The 22,500-nt window shown below is 52.7% G+C and overlaps 3 protein-coding genes across 7 annotated transcripts in view; 1 reads left to right on the forward strand and 2 right to left on the reverse strand.

Moving 5' to 3' along the window:
• The first annotated feature begins 9,127 nt into the window (after positions 1-9,127).
• On the forward strand, positions 9,128-17,133 carry KMT5C (lysine methyltransferase 5C). Of its 2 annotated transcripts, none has more exons than XM_084770334.1 (8): positions 9,128-11,331; positions 11,665-11,830; positions 12,408-12,517; positions 12,744-12,907; positions 13,060-13,079; positions 15,489-15,589; positions 15,676-15,860; positions 15,964-17,133. In XM_084770334.1, the coding sequence occupies exons 1-8, from the start codon at positions 11,222-11,224 to the stop codon at positions 16,467-16,469; spliced, it is 1,362 nt and encodes a 453-aa protein (XP_084626460.1). In that variant the 5' UTR covers positions 9,128-11,221; the 3' UTR covers positions 16,470-17,133. The 2 variants fall into 2 exon arrangements, with proteins under 2 accessions (XP_084626460.1, XP_084626459.1); XM_084770333.1 differs by having other exon boundaries at positions 9,130-11,331; positions 15,453-15,589.
• A 3,508-nt stretch (positions 17,134-20,641) lies between these two features.
• On the reverse strand, positions 20,642-22,203 carry COX6B2 (cytochrome c oxidase subunit 6B2). 4 transcript variants are annotated; one of them, XM_084770965.1, is made up of 4 exons: positions 21,853-22,203; positions 21,623-21,749; positions 20,969-21,026; positions 20,642-20,829 (listed from the first exon to the last, which is right to left on the reverse strand). In XM_084770965.1, exons 1-4 carry the CDS (start codon positions 22,126-22,128, stop codon positions 20,733-20,735), a joined length of 558 nt encoding a protein of 185 aa, XP_084627091.1. In that variant the 5' UTR covers positions 22,129-22,203; the 3' UTR covers positions 20,642-20,732. The 4 variants fall into 4 exon arrangements, with proteins under 4 accessions (XP_084627091.1, XP_084627092.1, XP_084627090.1 ...); XM_084770966.1 differs by having other exon boundaries at positions 20,642-20,823; positions 20,926-21,026; positions 21,853-22,198; XM_084770964.1 differs by having other exon boundaries at positions 20,926-21,026; positions 21,853-21,975.
• A 66-nt stretch (positions 22,204-22,269) lies between these two features.
• GARIN5B (golgi associated RAB2 interactor family member 5B) overlaps positions 22,270-22,500 on the reverse strand; it is a 10,157-nt gene continuing 9,926 nt past the window's right edge. The window contains exon 11 of the mRNA XM_084770197.1: positions 22,270-22,500. This exon is cut by the window's right edge and continues 24 nt beyond it. Within this exon, the coding sequence (XP_084626323.1) occupies positions 22,495-22,500 (6 nt within the window). The 3' untranslated portion in view covers positions 22,270-22,494.

A 22,500-nucleotide genomic window follows, 5' to 3' on the forward strand; every position in this document is an offset into this window, starting at 1 on the left:
GCTTTAGAGAAAGGCCAGGAATATCTTCTCACTCTAGCCCTCTGTCTGCCTGGTTTGCAGGGATTCATCTGGATTGTTGCAACTTAAGTCTGTAAGGCCCTGGCCAACTGTACTTCCTGCCGTTCTGAGAGCCTCTACACCTGTCTTGCACCGTCAACACCTTCCTGTGGCCCACTCTTATATGTTCCCCAAACTCTGGCTTTGCACAGTTAGTAACTGTGGCCCAGGAAAGCAGATGGCTGCATGACTTGGTTCTTGCAGACAAGAGATTAATGCATGAGAGGGGAAAAGAGAAAAGGGGGAGAAAAAAAAAAAGAGCGGGGAAGTTGGGAGCCGGTGGTGTAGGCGGACCTGACTCTGGGGAGAGAGGCACAGAGAACCTAGGATCCTAGACAGCTGACGCCCCGGGTCTGAGAGAACGTGATAACCCCAGTGAATGACGTGGCATAGAGATTTCCCATAGGCAAATACGGGGAGCTAGGAAGCAGGTGAGAGGTGGCATGGAGTGAGAGGACTGGAGCAAGATAATAATTGCCTAATGGGTTCAAGCTTTCCTTTGGGAGTGATGGGAATGCTTTAGAACTCCTTAGAGGTGACAGCTGTGTTGTCACCGGACTGTGCCTTTTGTTTACAGTTTGGTTTCTCACTTAAGCCATCTCCACACTGACTACCAGAAGGAAAGGAGGAAAATGACCCCAATTTGTTTTGTATTTATTCCGTGTGTGTGTGTGTGTGTGTGTGTGTGTGTGTGTGTGTGTGTGTATGCGTGTGTGTATGTGTGTGTGTATAACGTGTACGCACAAACCCTTTTGTTTGTGCATGCGTGTGGGCATGTTGGGATCACTGTGTATTTATGAAGCCCAGAAGAGCAGGTGCCTGCCTGCAGATAAGAGCTGTCATTCAATTTAGTATTTTCTTTCTTATTTTTTAATGTGGTTGATATCATTTCACCACCCAGCAAATCGTGAAGAGAAAATACCGTGCTCGTTTGTTTTGTGTGCGTGTGTCCAGGTCTGGCTGCAAGGGCCATCTCACCAGCCCCAGCAAATCAAGTTTTTATCAAATGAAGTGATGGGCACGCGCGACCCCAGCACTGGGGGGGAGGCAGAGGTTAAGAGGGACAATTCAAAGACAGCTTGTGTACAAATTGGAGGGCCACCCTGGTGACAGGAGACGTTATCTCAAACAAACAAACCCCCCCCCAAAAAAAAACAATGCCAGCTTCAGCTTTTATAATGGAGGCTGACCAGATTGTTACAAACTGAACTGATGAGAAAACAGATATGGAGGAGGTCACAAAAGTCATGGGAGACAAACAGCCCGAGACTGGAGAGACGGGAGATGGACCGAGAAACCGGTCCTTCTTAGAAAGTCAGATTTTAATCTAGGAATGTGTTGATAACTAGACCTAAGGAGTGCTCAGCATCTCCCAAGTTTACGCCTTTGAGAGGGGATTTGCTGCTTCCAGGAAAGCCAAAGCTACACAGAGAAACCTTGTCTTGGGGGCAAAAAAAAAAAAAAAAAAAAAAAAGAGAAAAAGAAATTTGTGGTCTTGGCTTTGTTTTGAGGAAATTATTTGGACATAGGTTCAAGCCAACAGAAAGTTTTTTATTTATTTACTTAAAAATGTTTTTATATGCATTGGTGTTTGGCCTGTATGTGTGTCTGTGTGAGGGTGTCTGATCCCCTGGAACTGGAGTTACAGACACTTGGGAGCTGCCATGTGGGTGCTGGGACTTGAACCCGGGTCCTCTGGAAGAACAGCCAGTGCTGTTAACCGCTGACCCATCTCTATAGGCCCTAGGAAGTCTTTATTAGCTGGCCAGGAACACACTGTATGTTCCGGATCTTAATGTATCCCCCAAGCTGTTCTCAGGGTGAGCTTTCAAGCGCAAAAAAAAAAACCCCACATTCTGGGTTGACATACTTCAGTTAGCAAGCACGGTTAGCCCGAAGCAGAATTACAAGTAGAGATTTTCCCAGAACTATGAACTTTGATGCATTTTAGATCTTTGTTCTTGGTTTGGCAGGTGGTGTTGTCTACTTGTTGGGTTCCAAAGCCTGAACGGTACTTCTTCCATCATGGTGTCAGTTGTGCTAAGGGGTCTATACTAAGGTCTGAGGGCCCATTACAGCTTACCTCTGCTTGTGGGGTCATAGTCTGTATGTACCAATGTCAGGCGCAGAGGTGCAAGCCTGTGATCCCAGAATGCTGGAGTCTGAGGCAGGAGGGTCTTTTGACTTTAAGGACAGCCCAAGCTCCATAGTGACTTCCAGGCCACCTTCAGCTACAAGAACCCCTCTCTCAGAAACACAAAAAGCAGCTAGCTGGATGGTAGGGACACTCGCCTTTCTCCCAGTTTTTGAGAGGCAGAGGCAGGCAGATCTCTAAGTTGGAGGTCAGCCTGGTCTAGAGAATGAGTTCCAAGGGCAGCCAGAGCACACGCACATATACACACACACACGCACACACACACAGACACACACACACACACACAGAGAGAGAGAGAGAGAGAGAGAGAGAGAGAGAGAGAGAGAGAGAGAGAGAGAGACCCTGTCTCCAACAAAAGCTCCAGGGATATTATTCAGTTGGTAAAATTCTTCCTACTATGTATGAAGCCCTAGGTTTAACACATAGCACCAAATAAACTAGGCATGGTCTCTGAAAATGGAGCTGAAAGATCGTGAATTCAAGATCATAGAGACCAGTCTTAAATACATGAGATACTGTCACAACTTCTCAAAGGAGCACACCTGGGCTGCTCCTGGTGGCTGAGGGCAGAAGGCCTCTTTTTCTTCCAATATGAAGATCAAACCACAGGCCTCACCCGTGCTGCATTTTCTGTAACCACAGGCTGTACACCCTCGTCCTGGAATGTACTTTAACAGTCTGGACGTGACTTTAGGATTTAGTCTTCCTTTCTTTTCCTTTCCTTTTCTTTTTTCTTAAATATATTTTTTATTAGTTGCTTGGAAAATCTCATACAGTATAGTCTTTAAATTATTTTTAATTTAGGCAGAGGAAGGTGGATCGCTGTGAGTTTGAGGCCAGCCTGGTCTACAAAGCGAGTCCAGGATGGCCAAGGCTACACAGAGAAACTCTGTTTCAAAAGAACCAAAAAAAATATTTTTTTAATTTATGTGGTTTTTGCCTATGTTTGTATGTGCATCATATGTGCGCTTGATGCCTGTATGTATGTGTGCCTGTAGAGACCAGAAGGTGGCATTGGATCTCCTGGAGCTGTAGTTACAGACCATTGTGAGTCGCATTTGGGTCTGAGACACGAACCTGGGTCCTCAGATCATAAGGCTTTTTACCCACTGAGAAATTTTACTAGTCCTATTGTTGTTGAGGTGGGTTTTTTTTGTTTCGTTTTGTTGTTTTTTTCTTTTTTGGGGGGATGGGGAGTGCTGGGATTAAAGGTGTGCACCACCACTGCTGGTGAGGTTTTTTTCTTTCTTTCTTTCTTTCTTTCTTTTTTAAAATGATTTTTTAAACTTATTATTATGTATACAGTGCTCTGCCTTTACTGTACAGTTGCATATCGGAAGAGGGCATCAGATCAGTGGGGCGGTGGTGGCACACGCTTTTAATCCAAGCACTCGGGAGGCAGAGGCAGGCAGACCTTTGCGAGTTCGAGGCCAGACTGGTATACAGAGTGAGTCCAGGACAGCCAAAGCTACACAGAGAGACCCTGTCTCAAAAAATCCAAATAAATACATAAATAAATAAATAAATAAAAATTAAAAAAAGAATTGTAGTATGGTTAATCTATGCTATATGGCTAAAATCCACTTATAAGTGAGTATTTACCATGTGTGTATTTCTGGGTCAGGGTTACCTCAGGATGATCTTTTCTAGTTCCATCCATTTGCTTGGGGAGAGCAGAGGGTGAGGTGGGGGGTAATGATGGGGAGGATAGAGGGCCAGAAGAGAAAAGAGAAGCCTTGGGCAGGGTTCTCTGTGATAAGCTGGAGACCTTACGACAACCAAGGACCGTGCATGGACTGAGCCTAGGTCTCCTGCATAGATGTAACTGATGGGCAGCTTGGTCCTCATATGGGTCCCCTGGTCAGGGGAACGGGGGCTGCCTGTGACATGGACTCTGTTGCCCGCTTTTCCATCACTTTCCCCTGGCAGTGCTACCTTGCCAGGCCACAGGGGAAGAGGACATGCTCAGTACTGATGTGACTTAATATGCTGGGGTGGGTGGGTGAGGGGGCTCCCCTTCTCTTAGGAGTATGAGAGGGGGAATAGGAGAAACAGAGAGAGTGTGGGACCAGGAGTAGAGCAAGGAGGGAGGGGGGGGGCTATGACTGGGATGCTAAGTGAATAATTATTAAAACAATATAAAACCTTTTGGGTTTTTGTTTGTTTTGAGAGAGGGTTTCGCTGAGTAGCCCTGGCTGTCCTGAAACTCTCTCTGTAGACCAGGCTGGCCTCGAACTCAGAGATCTGCCTGCCTCTGCCTCCTCCCGAGGGCTGGGATTGAAGGTGTTATGCCACACCTGGCTTAATTTTTTTCTAAGATTTAGATTTATTTATTTATTATTATGTATACAGTGTTCTGTCTGCATGTACACCTGCACCCCAGAAGAGGGCATCAGATTATGTTATAGATGTTTGTGAGTCACCATGTGGTTGCCGGGAATTGAACTCAGGATCTTTAGAAGAGCAGGCTGTGCTCTTAACCACTGAGCCATATCTCCAACCTCCCCTGACCCCCCCCCCCAGCTGAAATTTTTATTATTGTGTGGGCACGGCATATGTGTATGGTCACAGGTTTTTATTTTGTTGACCTAAGCAGTAAAATTACTATTATGGTATGTATGAACAAGCTCCGAAGGACCCTCCACTTTTACATGGGTTCTGGGCGGGCGGGGGGGGGGGGTCCAACTCAGGCCTTCAGGCTTGTAAACTGAGCAATCTTATTGGCCCTTTTAAAGATTTTTTTGTTGTTGTTTTGAGCCAAGCGTGGGTGCACATGCCTTTGATCCCAGCACTTGGGAGGCAGAGGCAGGTGGATCTCTCTGAGTTGAGTCCAGCCTGGTCTACAGAGAGAAACCAACATAGGATTTTGTTTTGTTTTTCTAGACAGGGTTTCTCTGTGTAGCCTTGTCTGTCCTGGACTCGCTTTGTAAACCAGGCTGGCTCAAACTCACAGAGATCCACCTGCCTCTGCCTCCCAGAGTGTTGGGATTACAGGCATGAACCACCATGTCCAGCTTTCTAAATGCCTTTTAAGAATTACATTTACTGGCCGGGTGTGGTGGCGCACACCTATAATCCCAGCACTGTGGAGGCAGAGGTAGGCGGATCGGATCACTGTGAATTTGAGGCCAGCCTGGCCTATAAAGTGAGTCCAGGCCAGCCGAGGCTACACAGAAACCCTGTCTTGAGAAACCAAAATTACATTTACTTATTCAAGAAGAGAGGGTGAGTGTGTGAAACTCAAGAGGACAATTCTCAGGAATGTTCTCCTTCTACTCTGCGACCCCGCAGGGATCCAACTCAGGCCGCCAGGCTTAGAACCAAGCACCTTTACCCACAGAACCATTTCTCCCTCCCCGGGGTCTAATTTCATTCTCTTCCTTGTGAATATCAAGTTTTCCCAACACAATTTGTTGGCAACATTGTCTCTTCTCCAAATGTAAGCTCCTGACAACTCTGTCAAAAATCAGATGGCCAGGGACTGGAAGCCGCCTTGATCTGATGAGCCGCGCCCCCCTATCTTGTTTTTTGGGAGACAGAGTCTCTCCCTCTTGAGCCTCGGCCTTGTGAATTTGGGAGACTCTAGCTAGCCAGCTCGCTCAGAAATCCCATCTGCAGTTCCTGAGCCCCCAGGATTTGCCCAAAAAATGTACACAGGTGCTAGAAGCCCGAATTCTGTGGTCTTCGCTCTTGTAGGGTGAGTGCTCGACCTCAGTGCTTGCTTTGTGAGGGAGGAGCATGGAGAGACATAGATTTCTGTGCAGGCTGTTGTAAGATAATATGATTCTTTTTCCTCCTGTACATCTGTAGTGGCAGAGATCTGTTACATGTATTAATAAGCTTTAAAGCACCACAGCGGGGCAGATACTGACCTGTTCTAGCCTGTCGATAACTAGCCTGGTTACTTCCCAGCGCCGTCACCCATGTGACCTGCCGTCACAGTCTCACCTTGGGTGATTCTTTTCCATCTTTGAGCTCCTGGCCGATCTCCTCCTCTCTCTATTACTCTTCCCTCTCTGCCCCCTCCCCGAGACCCCCCTTGACTGGGATCGGAAGTGGAACCTCCTCTTCCCTCTGCCCCGCTGTTGGCTGTTCAGCTTCTTATTAGCCAAATCAGTGAGACAGGAGATCCTTCATAGAAATGACAATGCCCACGTCCGGACTGGGCGCAGAAATCAGCATCTGAATACACAGTGCAAGACCATTCTGCCCCCCCACACACACACACCCAAACAGGTTGAATTATAGGTCTTCTAGGTGGATACATGATCGTTGATGCGCCTGTCTCCACTGTCTGTGGCGTTGTTTTGTAGTATTGTACTGCAGCCTATCTGTCCATTCTTCATGTGATAGGCATCAGGGGACAATTCAGGTTTCTCAGTTGTTATAGAAAGCATTCTCCAACCGGGCGTGGTGGTGGCCCACACTTTTAATCCCAGCACTCAGGAGGCAGAGGCAGGCCGCTCTCTGGGAGTTTGAGGCCGGACTGTCCTACAAAGCGAGTCTAGGACAGCTAGGGCTACATAGACTCAGCAAACCAAAAAGGAAAAAAAAAGAAAGAAAGAAAGAAAAAGAAAGCATTCTTTCTTTTATTTCTTTATTTATTTTGGATCCATTATCATTTCTCCAGGGTGTTGGTCTCATATATGAAGACTGTACTTTGAAGAGTCACACTTATTTTGTTGTTTTTGTTTTGGGGGGGGGGAAATTTGTTTTCATTTTTAGTTTCTTTTTTTCTTTTCTTTTTTGTTTGTTTATTTATTTATTTATTTATTGGAGACAGAGTTTCTCTGGGTAGCCTTGGCTGTCTTGGAACTCTCTTTGTAGACCAGGCTAGCCTCGAACTTACAGCGACCTGCCTGCCTCTGCCTCCCAAGTGCTGGGATTAAAGGCGTGCGCCACCACACTGGGCTCTATCCATTTGTTTTCACACACACACACAAATTTTTTTTATTAATTAAGTTTTTGACAGAAGGTCTTCTGTAGCCCAGGCTGGCCCTCTGGTCCTCCAGCTTTCACCTCCCAAGTGCTACAGATGCGAGATATAGCATCATCCCTGGCTCTGCCTGTCACTCTCTCCTAGGCTGATAACCAGAGAAGTTACAGCAGGGGTCACCCCAGGAAGGTGTAGTCATTTTTACCTGGAGAGGTACTTAGGTTAGGGAGGTGTCTTGGAGCTTAGGAAGGATGTGGGTGGTCAAGCATGGACCGCAGAAGCTTTAAAGTGTCCCAGTATATGATGTTTGCCTTCTAGATAGAACCACGGAGGTGGGAGATGACAAAACACAGAAGAGTACAAAACTTCAGCCTCATTAACAACAAAAATGTTGGGGTTAAAGAGATGGCTTTAGTGATTAAGGGCACTAGCTAGTGCTCCAGAGGCCCTGAGTTCAATTCCCAGCACCCACATGACAGCTCCCAACTATCTGTAACTCCAGATCCGGGGATCTGCCGCCCTCACACCAACACATATAAAATAAAAGTTAAATAATATTCACTAAAAACAAAATATTAGGCTGTTTGGTGATGGCACATGCCATAGCACTCAGGAGGCAAAGACAGGAGGATCTCTGGTCTACAGAGTGAGTTCCAGGAAAGCTAGGAGTGCACAGAGAAACACTGTCAGGAAAACAAACAAACAAACAAACAACCACCACCAACAACAAAAACACAAAATGTTATGCCGGGGATAGTGACCCACACCTTTAATTTCAGCACTCCGGAGGCAGAGGCTGTGTGTTGATGGCCAGCCTGGTCTACACGTAGTTCCAGGACAGCCAGAGCAGCATACTGCCTCAAAAAAGGGAAGCTATTATATTTTAATTAATTGATTTTGTATGCACGTGTGAGGACACATAGGCCTTCCTATGGATGTAGAGGTCAAAGGACAAACTGCAGGAGTCAGGGCTTTCTTTCCACCGTGTTGATCCTGTCAGGCTTGGGGGCAGATTCCCCTGGTCCATTTCACTGCCCCAGCCTCAAATTCAATCGGTTTCTCCCTTCAGTCTGTGTTAACAAAACGCTCTGTGCTCTGCCTTAGGCATTGTTCTGACCCACCAAATAGGTAACTCGCGGAAAACAAAAAAACAAAGACTGCCTGCTCCGAGGCATAGAGCTTATTTGTTTGGACGTAATTATGATACGCTGCTAATTATATTTGCAGGATTGAAGAGGGGGTGATCCTAATTACAGGGGTTTCCCCATGGGAGTGCCCCCATGAGTCATAGCTTGTCTCCAAAGTCCCAGCTTCTCAGCGTCCTCTCTTTCCGACCTGTTCATAGGCAGGGCAAGAGAACTTCACAGAGTTCTTATAGGTACAATTTCCAAAACAAAAAGGAATATCGGGAGAGAGAGAGAGAAGAAGGAGAAGAAGATCTTGCTACGCAGGGCTGGTAACGAAGTTTTGTTGCCATGGCAACCAAAGGTCTCCTAGGACCAGGGGCAGCAGGGGATCAGGAACCTCTCTCTCCTTTCGGCTTCGCTCTGATTTTCCCTTCCTGAAGCTGAAAGAAAGAGAACCGAGCTTGGGACTCTAGGGTGATGGGCGGAGACCTTAGCCAATAGAAGCATGGGCCTGCCCAAAGCCAACCAATAAAACACGAAGTTTGGATCCGAGAGGGTCCGCCCTCTTTTCACTTGGACCTGAATAACCTGACCTAGACAGAGTTTCGCTCGGAGCGACGGCGCTTGGAGCCAATGAAAGCATTGATTTGGGGCTGCGCAGCGGGGAGGGGCGGGGCCCGTCTCTATGGAAACGGCTGAATGACAGCGACGCGAGCCATTAGCTGTAGTACGCCGGATTTATTGACGGCGTGGGCGTGGCGGGGTTTTGTCAGGGCACCGACCGGGGGCCAGCAGAGGCGCGGGGAGGGGGGGCGGGAGGGTCGGAGTGGGCGGAAAAAAGAGAGAGCAACGAGAATCAGCCAATAAGATCAGCGCAGGTTTCATAGCAACAAAGGAATGACAACGAGCTGGACCAATGGAGGGTTGGGTCGTCCGTCAAACCCGGCCGAGGGGGAGGCGCGGTGGCTGTGTCTGACGGGAGCCGGAGAAGGCAGTGGGAGGAGGAGGTGGCGGCTGCAACGCGGGCGCCTGAGGAGGAGGAGGAGGAGGAGGAGGAGAAGCGGGTGAGGGGCGGCGCGGGGCCCGACCTCTGAGCCCCCTCTTGGCCCCCGCCCCGTGCCGCCCGGCCTCCCAGTCACCCCCTGACCCGGCTGTCCCCGGGCCCTTCCTCGATCCTTGCCCGCCCAAGTCTCCAGCCCCGTGCGCAGGTCTCTCGCTCCTCGCCCATGCAGCCTTCTCTCTCACTCTCAGGTCTTTTCCTTGCACCTTAGGGACCGCTCCCTTGCCCCACCAGGGCCCGTCCCTGACACCTCCTCCTGCACCGTAACCTTCCCTTGTCACTCTCAGGCCACTTCCTGACTCCTGTCTCACTGTCCCTAGCGTCTGAGGCCCTTCCTCTGACCCTCACTGCTTCCTCGGCCCCCCCTTTTTATGACTTTACCAGGGGTTTCTTAGCTACTTAGCTTCTTTCAGGTTCTTGTCACTTCAGACCCTGCCCCGCCCCTCCGCCAGGACTCTCCCCCCCTTCCCCCCCCCCCCGCAAACCCTTCTTGGGACCTCTAGGCCCTTCCTCGGACCCCAGGCCTATCTATCCGTTGGATTCCGCGGGGCCCCTCCCTTGCGCCCGCAGGTGCCGCCCTCCCCCTGTCACTCCCCTCCAACTCCCAAGTCCTTCCAGACTTCCCTCCATGTTTGCAGCCTTTCTCTCCCTTCATACCATACTCCCTGTACCTGGCTTTATTTGTCTTTTCCCATAAGCTCCTCCCCCGTCTTCCAGGCTTTTTCTTAGCACCCTCTTCATTAACCTAGACTATTACTACTTCTTCCTCCTCTTCCTCTTCCTCTTCCTCTTCCCGTTCTTCTCCTTCTTCTTCTTCTTCTTCTTCTTCTTCTTCTTCTTCTTCTTCTTCTTCTTCTCCCCCTCCAGATCTTTCTTCTAGTTCTTGCAGCTTCTTCTCATGTGTCTGTCACTCTCACTCCTTGCTTGTTCCTACACAGCTCTCTTCCAAAGCACAGATCTGCCAGGCAGACACACATGGTGAGGGCACTGGGTAACCCGTGCCTCCATTTTTATTTGATTCAGCTTTCTGAATCTATTTCTTTTCCCTCTTCGCCTCCTTCCCTTTTGTTTTGATTTGTTCCTTCACTCTGCCTCTCCCTTCCTGGTTTTTGTCCTCTTGAGGCCCTCCTTTTGCTGGAACCTTCTGTGTGTGTGTGGGGGGAACAGGTACACCTCATGGCTGCCTGGGTTCCACCCACAACCTTTTTTGACCACTACTCCTCAGAGGAGGGGTGACCTTGGAGGGAGGTGGTGAAGACAGAGAGACCCAGCCCAGCAAGGGTCAGCAAAGGCAAGGCTAGAAGCTCAGAAACAATTGAGTTCATTTCTCTCCTCTTCCCTAGATGAGGCCCGACTCTTCCCCAACTCCCCTCCTGCAACGCTAAGCCTTTTGGAATTATCTCAGATTGGCAAATTAATCTGCCTTCCCCCTGGGTGCACATGGACGTGTGTGTGTGTGTGTGTGTGTGTGTGTGTGTGTGTGTGTGTGTGTGTGTGTGCCGACCCCATGAAAGAGCCCAGGTCCTTGGAGAGGTTGTGTGTGTGACTGGGGGGGGGGGCACGACATGTATTTGTTTTGCAAGAAGGGAGGGAAGAAGGTGCTTAACGCACAAGAGACTGTTTCTCGTGGAGGCGTTTCCTCGCTGTCGAAAGTACCTGTTGGCTGTCATTCTTGCACAGAGCTCTGTGAAGTTAATATTGCTTCTCCCCACACACACCCATCCCCCCTTCTCCTTTCCCCCCCTCCAGCCCCCCCCGCCCCCGCACCATACTGTCCTACAGAGAAGCAAGCTGTGGGGGTCCACAGACAGCTCACTCAGAAGCTGAGTGGCACACACCCCCTGTGCCCTGTTCTGTGTCGGAAGCAGCATGGTCTCTAGAGCACCATGGGGCCTGACAGAGTGACAGCCCGAGAATTGTGTGAGAACGATGACCTGGCCACCAGCCTTGTGCTTGACCCCTACCTCGGCTTCCGCACCCATAAGATGAATGTCAGGTGAGGGGGGCCTTCTGGGTCCTGGACCCTTTCGCTTGTATTTTTTTAAAAAAGATTTTATTTAATTTTAATTTATCTGTGTTGGTGTGAGGGTGGTGTCAGATCTTGGAGTTACAGACAGTTGTGAGCTGCCGTGTGGGTGCTGGGAATTGAACCCTGGTCCTTTGGAAGAGCAGGCAGTGCTCTTAACCGCTGAGCCATCTCTCCAGCCTCTTGCTTGTATTTAAAAAAAAAAAAAACTCTCAGCCTGGCTTCCCTGAAGCTTCGGGGGTTGGGGGGAGGGGATCGGGGGTCCTGGAAGTCCCTAGAACCCAGGCATCCCCTTTCTCCCAGCCCTGTGCCCACCCTGCGTCGACAACATCACCTTCGCTCAGCACTGGAAGCTTTCCTAAGGCAAAGGGACCTGGAGGCTGCATACCGGGCCCTGACACTGGGAGGCTGGATGGCCCACTACTTCCAGAGCCGGGCCCCTCGGCAGGAGGCTGCCCTCAAGACCCACGTGAGGAAGCCTATGCCCTGCCCTGCCCTGCCCTGCCCTGTCCTACCCTGCAGGGTGCTCTCCCCATTTAGCCGGCAGGCTCTAGAGCTCTCAGGAGAACAGGCCTCAGGTCTAAGACTGCCTTGCTCTGGGAACACCCTGCAAGGCCCAGAATCCTCAGAATGGGGGTGGGTGGGTAGGTGAGTTCTGAGATGAGTCCTCCCTCCTTTTTCTTTTCTTTCTTTCTTTCTTTCTTTTTTTTTTTTTTGTTGTTGTTGGTTTTTTTTTCAAGGCAAGGTTTCTCTGTGTAGCCCTGGCTGTCCTGGACTCGCTTTGTAGACCAGGCTGGCCTCGAACTCACAGCAATCCGCCTGCCTCTGCCTCCTGAGTGCTGGGATTAAAGGCGTGTACCACGACCACCGGGCCTCCCTCTTTCTTTGACAGATGACATACCTAGACACAGAGAGGTCCCAGGCCACGCAGTTAGTGACAGAGTAGACCTGGTCCAAGAGAAAGAAGTCGTCGTCCCCCCCTCCCCCCCCCCCCCCCCCGTGCTTGGCCGCACTCACCTTCCTGCCCTCCCCTACTTTCCTCTCAGATTTTCTGCTACCTCCGCACCTTCCTGCCTGAGAGCGGCTTCGCCATTCTGCCCTGCACCCGCTACTCCATGGAGACCAACGGGGCCAGGATCGTGTCTACCCGCGCTTGGTAAGGGGGGGATGTGCTGGGAGCAGAGACCCAGTCCCCGTGGATGAGGTAGGACCCATAGGACCAGGTGGATGTGAAAAGATGGAGGATGCAGTTGCCGGCCGCCCTGCCCCTCGGAGCTCCTGCTCCTGAGCGCTTCTGCACAAGAGGCCCGAGGGGGCGGGGCGGGCAGCGAGCACTGGGAGGCACATGCTCAGAGCCCTATAGCCCCAGCCTCTTGGCATAGGAAGAAAAACGAGAAGCTGGAGCTGCTGGTGGGCTGCATCGCAGAGCTGCGAGAAGAGGATGAGTACCTGCTTAGGGCTGGGGAGAATGACTTCAGCATCATGTACTCCACGCGGAAAAGGAGCGCCCAGCTGTGGCTGGGCCCAGCTGCCTTCATCAACCACGGTGAGGGGGCGAGCTAGGGAGCAGATGCGGGGGTGGGGGGTGAGTGGGTGGGGGGGGGGCGGGACGGTCACGCGAGAGGCGAGGGAAAGGGGCTGCCTTTGCTTGCTCACTCTTGTCTCTCTCTTCTCTCTTGTCCACCCCAATGGCGGCAGACTGCAAACCCAACTGCAAGGTGAGACCTGCAAGAGTGTGAAAGGGGCGGGGCGCGGGCCCATGTGGGGAAAGAAGCGCAGGGAGGGATGTTTTGGGGCTACCCCACCTGACAGAGCGGTTTCCTGTCCTTGACAGGCCCTTGTAGTTGGTGGCAGCACCTAGAGTGGTCAGCACAGGAAGGCATGTGCCCTCAAGGACGTCAGAAGGGGGAAGAGGGGCGTCAGTGTGTTTGTACAGTTGTGCCAGAGCCTGGGTTTCTGACTAAAATGGAGCCTAAGGTGTCATGGGGAGACAGATTAACAGATGGGGAATCTCACCCAGGCAGGCAGCTTTGATGGCAGGAGCAGGGGCGGCCAAGGACCTCTGCTAAAAACACTGTGGGTGGAAGGGCAGAGAAAGGGAGGGAGAGGCAACGGGCCTGAACATGTTGCAGAGGGCTTGGGAGGTCTAGTGGGATGTAGTGATACCGCCCTGTCATCCCAGCATCTTGGGAGACTGAGGTAGGAAGATTCTAAGGTCTAGGCTAATCTGGGCAACTTCAGTGAAACTGTAGCTCAGGTAGAGGGCTTGCTTAACATGCGCAAGACCCACAGACACAAAACAAACAGAGCTACGGGTGTAGCTCAGTGGTAGAGGGGCCTGAGATCAACCCAGAGGACCAACAGGAACAAAAGCAGAGTTGTAGTTAACCACACTGGTACCACGCTGGCTTGCACCTGTGAAGTCAGTGTTGGGAGACAGAGGCAGGAGGATTGCTGCAACTTAAGAGGCCAGCTTGGTCTACATAGTGAATTCCAGGTCACCCAGGACTATGGAGTAACACGATCCTGTCTTCAAAAAACTAAAAAGAGGGCCTGGAGACATGGCTCAGTGCTTAAGAGCGCTGGCTGCTCTTCCAGAGGACTGGGGTTCAATTCCCAGCACCCACATGGCCGTTCACACCCGCCTGGAGCTCTAGTTCCAGGGCATCTCATACCCTCCTCGCGCAAACATGCATGCAGGCAAAACACCAATGACCACAAAATAAAAATGAATTATATCAAAGGAACCAAGTAATAATAGTAAAGGAAAGTAAGGGGAGTCCCTGGGAAGCCCCCCATTTGTGTCCTGCCAGGGCACAGACCTCTGGCCCTCTGTGGGAGCCCCTAAGGCAGGAATAAGGGCCAAAGTTCAGCTTCCTGACTCAGAACTGGAAAGAGTTATGGCCGTACAGCCCGGCCTCAGGTTTCTCCTGTCGACGTCCCCAAAGAACCGCTGTTGGGGTCAGGCGGTGGCCATCTGAGACGACACTGACTTGTTCCATGTGTCAGAGGCCCTCAGGATGAATGACACACAGCCCTCGCCGGGTCGCTTGCTGTGCATGCCCATACTGGGTGGGACAGAAGGCAAAGGGCAGCATTGCAGTCGCCTGCTCGCCTAGCGAGTATAGTGATGTGGAGGATCCGAGTTTTCCTAAGCGTTGCAGGAAATCAGGGGCAGGAGAGGGCAGGACGTTCCACCATTCATATGGCTGGGACTGTAAAGAGGCATCCCATGCCCAAAGATGGTGGCGACCAGACCAGTGAACTTAGGTGAGTCTCCTTCTATGTGCATAATGGGAGGTTTGCTTTCCACGTGGCCTGTGGCGGCCTGTGGAGGAGGCTCGGTGGGAAGGGAGGTGGTGCGAAGAGTAAGGGTGGCCATGACAAGCTTGGCAGGTGATGGCAGGTGACGGCGGGCGAGCTTGAGGTGGAGGGGGCAGGATGAGAGGGGAACAAGAAGAATACAGGAGGTGGCGCACGCAGGAGGCCACCTTGGGTGTCAGGTTTGAGGGGCTGGCTGGCTACATAGCTTGATGGTGAGCATGCTCCCTTCCAGACAGGGCGTACAGAGGCAGATGCAGATGTGGGAGAGAGATAAGAGTGAGGAGACGGTAGGGGAGCATGGAGTGAGTGATCCCAAAGGCAGGGCCGGAAGACACAGGCCGTGGGAGAGTGGGAGGGAGGACACAGGCCTTGGGAGAGTGGGAGGGAGGACACAGGCCTTGGGAGAGTGGGAGGTAGCCACAGAGGCGGAGTTGAATACAGTGAGTAGCTCTGAGGGACTATGGATGGGGGCAGGGCGAGAGGTGGGGGTGTCTGAGGGGTGGAGCTTGGCACCTGTCTGCAAGTCAGAGGGAGAGCACGGGCAGAGTGGTCAAGGCTGGCCCTGCCTTACCGCTGGGTGGTCAGGTTAGCTCACTGGCTTGCAGGGAGGGGAAGGCGGGCTTTAAGGAGCCGTGTGGAGGACAGGCTCCTTCGCTGTGGCCTAACCCATCACAGGACCCTTGGACCAGGGTCCCTGGCCAGGTTGAGGAGCTGGACAGCTCCTGCCCTGTGCTCCAGGTTAGGGTACTCAGCGGACATGGCCTTAGTTTGTGCCCTCAGATGGGAATACTGCCTGTGTGAAGGTGCTGCGGGACATCGAGCCAGGGGACGAAGTGACATGCTTCTATGGTGAGGGCTTCTTCGGCGAGAAGAACGAGCATTGTGAATGCTACACCTGTGAGAGGTAGGCTGAGAGCGGGTGGAGGGTGGCAGCCTGCCTTGGGGAGCTCAGGGGTCCCTGGGCTGGGCTGTAAGCCTCCATTCCTGCAGGAACGGCGAGGGAGCATTCAGACTGCAGCCCAGGGAGCCAGAGATGCGGCCACAGCCACCCGACAAGTATGAGCTCCGGGAGACAAAGCGGCGTCTGCAGCAGGCCCAGGACAGCAGCCAGCAGAGCCTGATGGGCCTGTGGGCCTGCTCCCACCAGTCCCTACTGCGTCGCGACCCTTTCTGTGGTGAGCACCCCTGTTCTCTAGCCTTTTCTGAACTGTCGGGGGGGGGGGAATTTGCAGGTCCTGTTGACTGGCTTCCCCCCTCTCTCTTCCCTCACCTCCACAGCTGCCTGCCAGCCTCCATGCCTGCTGCCCACCAGCCCCCACTTGGACTACCTACCCCTCTGGCTCCAGTGGATGCCTCAGCCCCAGCCCAGACTACGTCCCCGGAAGCGCCGCCGCCCCAGGACCCCTAAGGCTTCATTGTCCCCTATCCTCCACACTGCCAGTGTCTCCCTACACCGATGGGGAGGCTGTGGTCCCCAGTGCCGACTACGGGCTGAGGCCCGGGTGGCCCTACAGCTGCTCCCCCAGACCTGCTGGAGCCCCCAACAGGACCGGTACTGGGCCCGGCGCTATGGGCTGCCTTCTGTGGTGCGTGTGGAACTTACCCGCCTGGCCCCCACCCTACCAGCCGCTCCTGCCCCTGCTGGGAGCCCAGGCCCTGTCCCCACCCCTGACATCATCCCTAAGCAAGCCCTTGCCTTTGCTCCTTTCTGCCCACCTAAGCGCCTCCGGCTGGTGGTCAGTCATGGTTCCATTGATCTGGATATTAATAGTGGTGAGCCGTGATGGGCTGCTTGCAGGGAGCCCAGATTGGACTGCAGAGTCCCTCTGTCTTGGACCCCTCCGGAAGGGAAGGAGGGAGTTGACCCTTGACCCAGGTCTGATCCTGGGAGCCCGCATTGTTTAGGATATCTCTAGAGAGTTGATCCTTGTTGTTTTTTTTTTGACTGCTGACCCCTGAGCCAGCCCCACCCCAGCAGGGAGCCCTGGCCATTTGATGTCCCCCTCCCTATCCCTGCCTCCACCTCAGGACTGTAGGAGCCATCCCCCTCCCCTCAGCCTCTTCCTCCCCGGGGAGCAAAGCCATAAGGGGGTAGGGGCCACCCCATGGCAGCTCTCTAGAAGCCCAGGCCTCAGGAGGTGGAACTGACTGACGTGCGGGGAGGTTGCCTTCTCAGACCTACTCCCACAATGGGGGAGTGGGTTGGCTCCCAGCTCTGCAGTTGATGGAGGTAGGGGGCAGTCAGATGGGGTGGGTGATACCCAGGGGCACATCCTTGGCCCTGCCCCATGGGTCTCAGGGAGGCCAGGTGTGACCTCATTCTTCTCACGGTGCTATCCCTGGTGCTACTGGGGTGTAGGGGAGGCTCCCTCTCCTCCCCACACCAGAAAGGGGTATGATGGGGAATTGGAAGAACTTGAACTTTTTATTAAAACCTTATAGCCCTTAGGAGTTTTTATGTTTTTAGGGGATGCCAAGTTGGCGGGGGGACATCTCAGCCTTGCTAGGAAGATGAGGTGGCATGCCGTGGAGACTGGCAGCTACCTGATAAGCCTTGGGACGGGGAGGGGAGTGGGGGCTGGGGGCTGCTCAACCAGTGCTTGGAGGAGATGACCAAACGCATTCCCTGTAGTGGAGGAGAAGTGAGGAGATAGCAGGAAACTGATGACAGGGAAGCAGAGTGACCTGCCCTGAGGCCATGAAGTGTCCCTTTCACTTGTCAACCAGGCACCCTTCTGTCTAGAACAGTGCCTGGTGTGGTAGCGCCCCCTTTAATCCCAGCACTCAGCAGGCAAAAGCGGACAGGTCTGTGTGAGTTCAAGGCTACATGGTAAGACTGTCAAAATAAGCACATGGCGGAGGGGTTGCGGGGGGTGGGGGGTGGGGGGGTGGGGAGTGGCCTGTGCAGGAGCAGGTCCTCGGGAGGTGACATAGATGGGGCCCAGAAACTCAGCTCTGGTGAGGGGTAGAGGAAGTCCTACGTAGCCCAGTTGGCCTCAAATTCCCTATTGTACTCTAGGAGTAAAATAAGCTGTTCAGTGAATAAGTAGTTCAGTGTAAGAGGGCTTACTTGGTATGTACCAAGCCCTAAAGTTTATTCCTCCATACCAGAAAAGAGACAAGAAATAAACAGATCCCGACATCGTTTCTCCCCTTGATCTCATGGCTCCAGGAGCCTTAGGACCTTGTGGGGGGGGAGGGGCAGGGGCAGTTGGAGTGACTAGAGATGACTAGGGCCTGAGGATCCTTAGAAGGAAGCAGGAAGAACAGCAGAGCCATGGTGACCTCTGCCCTGGAAGCACATGACCCTGTCAGTAGTCCCAGGAAGAAACAGGTTTCTGAGGACGGAAGAGGAAAACAGGGTGGTCTTGCATCCTGTGAGCAGAGGAAGCTCCTAAGAGATGGGGTGTGGCCCTGGGATCCTGGGACATTGCCCCAATGCATGTAGGTGGGGAACGCTAGCTGAGGGGCCCTAGAGAGCTGGTGAGAGATTGTGGCACGATGGTCCACAGGCTAGAGGCAAGGTGTGGTCTGGCTTCTCACACAGCTCAAGCGCTGGCAAACTTGGTCTGGAGTGAGGCCCAGGATGGTGGCCCAGCTGCAGTCTCAGCACCCAGGAAGCTGAGGAAAGAGAGTGGAGGGTTTAAAGCCATCAGCCCGACCTTTGGAAACAAGACAGGAAGTAGTCAAGTGGCCATGGCAGGGAAGATTATGGACCTAGAAAGGAGAGGAGGTAAAGAAAATGGACTCCAGACCCAGATCTCTGGACAGGACAAAAGGTGACTGCACCGCTGGGTGACATCATTAAGGCCCCAGGCAGCATTTGACCTCTTGCCACAACAGACCGTGTCCTCTGGTCAGCTGCTTTATATTGGCAACACCACCTGTGGGGCTGGTGACTGACCCTGTCCTCCTGAAGCCTTGCTTTCACCCTGTACTTCCACCCTGCCCCTCCCTCTCAGGTTGTGGTCAGACAGCTCTGAGGCCAAGGTCTAGATGTAGTCATCCCAGGCCTTCTGAGGTGTTCCTTGGTGGGTGGTGAGCGGCCTATGGGGCAGGTGGTAAACAGGTCATCCAGGGTGGGGCCAGACAGTCCTTTGAGCTCAGCCAAACCTCCAATCCTGTTTCTGATAACCAGACTCTGAGCCATCGTGGTTTACAGCTGGAGAAACTGAGGTTGGTCACTGGGGAAAGTGACATGCATCATCAAAGTTATCTTTGAACATGAGAGCTAAATGTCATCACATGAGGCCTTTTAAGACAGTCTCAGGATTACTTCCGGCTTAGCCCAGAGGCTAGACCTGCTGTGGGTAACAGCAGGTCACAACTAGCCTAGAGGCCTCTGGTTCTGTTAAGCTGGGTTTGGCTATAATCCCAACATTTGGGAAATACACAGAGGCAGGAGGATTAAAAGCTCAAGGTGGACTGGAGAGATGGTCAGCGGTTAAGAGCACTGACTGCTCTTCCAGAGGTCCTGAGTTCAATTCCCAGCAACCACGTGGTGGCTCACAACCATCTATAATGTGATATGGTGCCCTCTTCTGGCATGCAGGTGTACATGCAGATAGAGTACTATATACATAATAGTAAATACATCTTTAAAAAAATAAAGAGCTCAAGGCTACGGTGGCTACATGAGACTATCTCAGAAGAAGAAACAAGCAAACAGGGTGACTTCAGGATGGAGAGAAGGCTCAGTGGTTAAGAACATTTGCTGCTCTAAGTTCCAAGAGAGTAAAGCCTCCCTTCTGGCCTCCCTGGGCACCAGGCACTTACGGGATTTGTGTGTGTGCATACATGTGAGAATTTTTATTCATGCGCATGTACATAACACAAATATTTTGTTCACATACGTCTCTTTAAAAGTTTAAAGAAAAATCAGGATTTACTGGGCTGTGGGGCTGCTGAAGGATGGACAGGTGTCTAGGGCCTAGTTGGGGTAAGAGGTCCCTTATGGTAGGGGAGAGAACGTTTTTTTTGGAGGGAACTGGGACCAGTGGAGGTACGGTATGGCATGATGGAAAGCTGATGAAGTGGAAGTGTCAAAGTAGGGTGGTCAAGAAATGATGGATCAGCACTGGGTCACGGGATGAAGTTTTCTCGGGATGGGTAAGGTGTGATAAGGAAGATGGCCCAGGCAGGATGGGGAGGAGGCTGAGATGTGGACATTTAAAGACTGGCAGCAGGAAGGTATGGCAACTGACAGACAGCACACCCTGGAACCTTGTAGGTGGAGGGGTGTTTTTGTTCTGTCAGGGTTTCACTGTGGAATGTACCCCTGGTTGGCCTTGAACTCATTATGTTGACCAGCCTAGCTTCAAATTCAGATATTAATATGCATCTGCCTTTGGAGTGCTGGAATTAAAAGGCATGAGCTACCTTGAATGTTAAGATCTTGACTTCACAATGAGAAGCAGAACACAAGAGCCTCTTACCTTATTTCTTTTTTTTTTTTCTTATTTATTTATTTATTTATTTATTTTGGTTTTTTGAGACAGGGTTTCTCTGTGTAGCCTTGGCTGGCCTGGACTCGCTTTGTAGACCAGGCTGGCTTCGAACTCACAGAGATCCACCTGCTCTGCCTCCCGAGTGCTGGGTGGGATTAAAGGCGTGCGCCACCACGCCTGGCTCTCACCTTGTTTCTATCCACCATCCTGGGGACTGTGACTACCTCAACTCACAGTGCAGCAATCCTTCTTGTCCCCATGATCAAAAGAAACAGTGTTACTGCTCAACCAGTACAAAGCACTTGCCATGTATGCGTGCCGACCTGAGTCTGGAGGCCCGCATGGCAGGTTAAAAAGCCTGCTGCCGTGGCCCATGGCTGTAATCCCAGTGCTGGGGAATACGACAGGAGGACCGGAGGACCGCAGGCTAGTCCATCCCCGAGTTCCAGAATTAGCACGAGAGACCCTGTCTCAAAAACAGAAAACAAAACAAAGCAAGAAGCAAACAGCAAAGAAACAGCAGCAGCATAACTTTATTTGTGGCGTGGAGACACGGTGGTGGAGAAGAACCGAGGCTGGGGTTTGGTGAGAAGGCAACAGTCACGGGAGGCTGACGGGCTCCAAGCAGCGCTCAAGTGCTGGGTCAGATTTTGCCTGGGAAAGTCCCGTTCTTGATCTGCTCGTTCCAACGCTGCACCTGGAGAGACATAGGGGGGACCCCCCACCCCGGAGTCTGCTCAGCCTGAGTCTGAGGCCACCACCCTCCCCACCAGGCCCCTCTCCGCCCTCTCACCCAGCTGATGGGACACAGTGAATGGTATACACGGAAATAGTACTCGCAGGGCTGTGTGTTCTTCCCGCGGCGGGTCATGCTGTTCATACACCGGTGGTAGTCTGCAGAGCGCCTCAGGGTGGGGGTGGGGTCGCGAGACAAGTCACGCCCAGTCAAGATCAGGCCACGCCCCTTCCCCTGTAGACCTTGGTCCCAACCCATCTATCCTCCCCTGCCCTTCCAGGACTCAGTCTCACCGGTTCCAACCAATCAGCTTCCTCCTTTCCACTTTAGTCTACTCCAGCCCCCAAACTCCCTTCTTGACTGAGCTCCATCACTTAGCGAGGTCCCTTTGGTCGTCCGTATCATCTTGCCCCTCTAAGGACCCAGTTCCAGCTGGCTACAGATCAAGTGCCTCCCTACACCTCAGGTCCTGCTCCCTTTCTCTTGGCCTCGCCCCCTCACTCCCTGTCTTGCCCTTTACTAATAAGGCTTCCATCCTTCCTGGGCTCAGTCCATTTCACCCCAAGGTGTCAATCGTATTCCCTCCAGACAGGCTGCCTCCCTCCACCTCGGGCCCCGCCCCTGCATGGTTAGGCCCCACCCACTTCTGTGCACGCCACGCCCCTCCAGGCCGGGGCGCAGCCTCCCATTCCAACGGTCTCCGAGGGTCTCCAGGTGGGGGCCTCCCCCTCTCATTTGCCCCAACCGGTCTCACCCAGGAAATTCTGGTAGCAGTTACGCGTCTGGTTCTGGTTAGGGAAGCGCGGGTCGAAGGGCGGCGTTGTCCATTGGCCCCGAGGGGGCTTCTGGGCTTCAACACTCAACATCGAGGTGGCAAACTCCTGCAGGAAGGGGTGCGGGGCTCTGTGAGGCCTAAAGGGTGCCCCTCGCTTCAACTTTCCCCACCTCACGACCCACTCTAAACTCCACTCACGCTGTCCTCACCAGACTGAAGAGGACGAACGAAGGTGGAACACCAGGGCTGCGGAGTCCACCGGTGCCTTTAGCTTGAGAGTGAGGACTGGTACCAAGAGCGTACGGGGGTGGGGGCAGGGGGAGGGGGGAAATGCGACCCTCGGGCCGGATTGGCTGGCCCCCGGGAGTCCCAGCCAATAGGAGCCGTCTGTAGTGCGGGGGTGTGGTCAGTGGAGGCTCCGCCCCCTGTTTCTTGCATGCTGTCCCCTTGGGGGGGCCACCCCATGCCCGGGAGCGTTCATACATACAGGCACCATGGCAGGGCTTTGAGTATCAGACTAGGGCTTTTAATGCCTGCAAAGCGAGCTTTTCTCCCTGACATCTGCCCGCCCCACCCTCCCCAATATATAAATGTATATATCTCTGGTCTCTATGGGAAAGGGAGGATGTCCCCCCCGCCCCAGCACCAACTACCACACACGGTGTTCTCCGCACACTGCGTCTTACAGTCCGGGTGCGCAGCACCCTGTGAGGTATGAGAGGAGGAGGAAAGGAAGTATATGGTTCCTTGCTCATGAGACCCACTCCTCCAGGGCCAGGTCTTCAGGGTCTCAGGGGTACCTGGCCCCACTGGGCTTCTGGACAGTTTGCTGACAGATCGAGTTTCCTGCATTACGC

The sequence above is a fragment of the Acomys minous genome (assembly GCF_964271855.1).
Source record: "Acomys minous genome assembly, chromosome: 20".
Taxonomy (NCBI): domain Eukaryota; kingdom Metazoa; phylum Chordata; class Mammalia; order Rodentia; family Muridae; genus Acomys; species Acomys minous.

Bases quoted from the DNA above. Each gene is read 5' to 3' on its own strand.
- KMT5C (XM_084770333.1), top strand. From the start codon at position 11,222: ATGGGGCCTGACAGAGTGACAGCCCGAGAATTGTGTGAGAACGATGAC. The intron at 11,332-11,664 runs GTGAGGGGGGCC...CCTTTCTCCCAG, and splicing joins ACCCATAAGATGAATGTCAG to CCCTGTGCCCACCCTGCGTC. The intron at 15,861-15,963 runs GTGAGCACCCCT...TCACCTCCACAG, and splicing joins GCGTCGCGACCCTTTCTGTG to CTGCCTGCCAGCCTCCATGC.
- COX6B2 (XM_084770965.1), bottom strand. From the start codon at position 22,128: ATGTATGAACGCTCCCGGGCATGGGGTGGCCCCCCCAAGGGGACAGCA. The intron at 21,027-21,622 runs GTGAGACCGGTT...GGCGCTCTGCAG, and splicing joins CTGCTACCAGAATTTCCTGG to ACTACCACCGGTGTATGAAC. The intron at 20,830-20,968 runs GTACTATTTCCG...ATGTCTCTCCAG, and splicing joins AAGAACACACAGCCCTGCGA to GTGCAGCGTTGGAACGAGCA.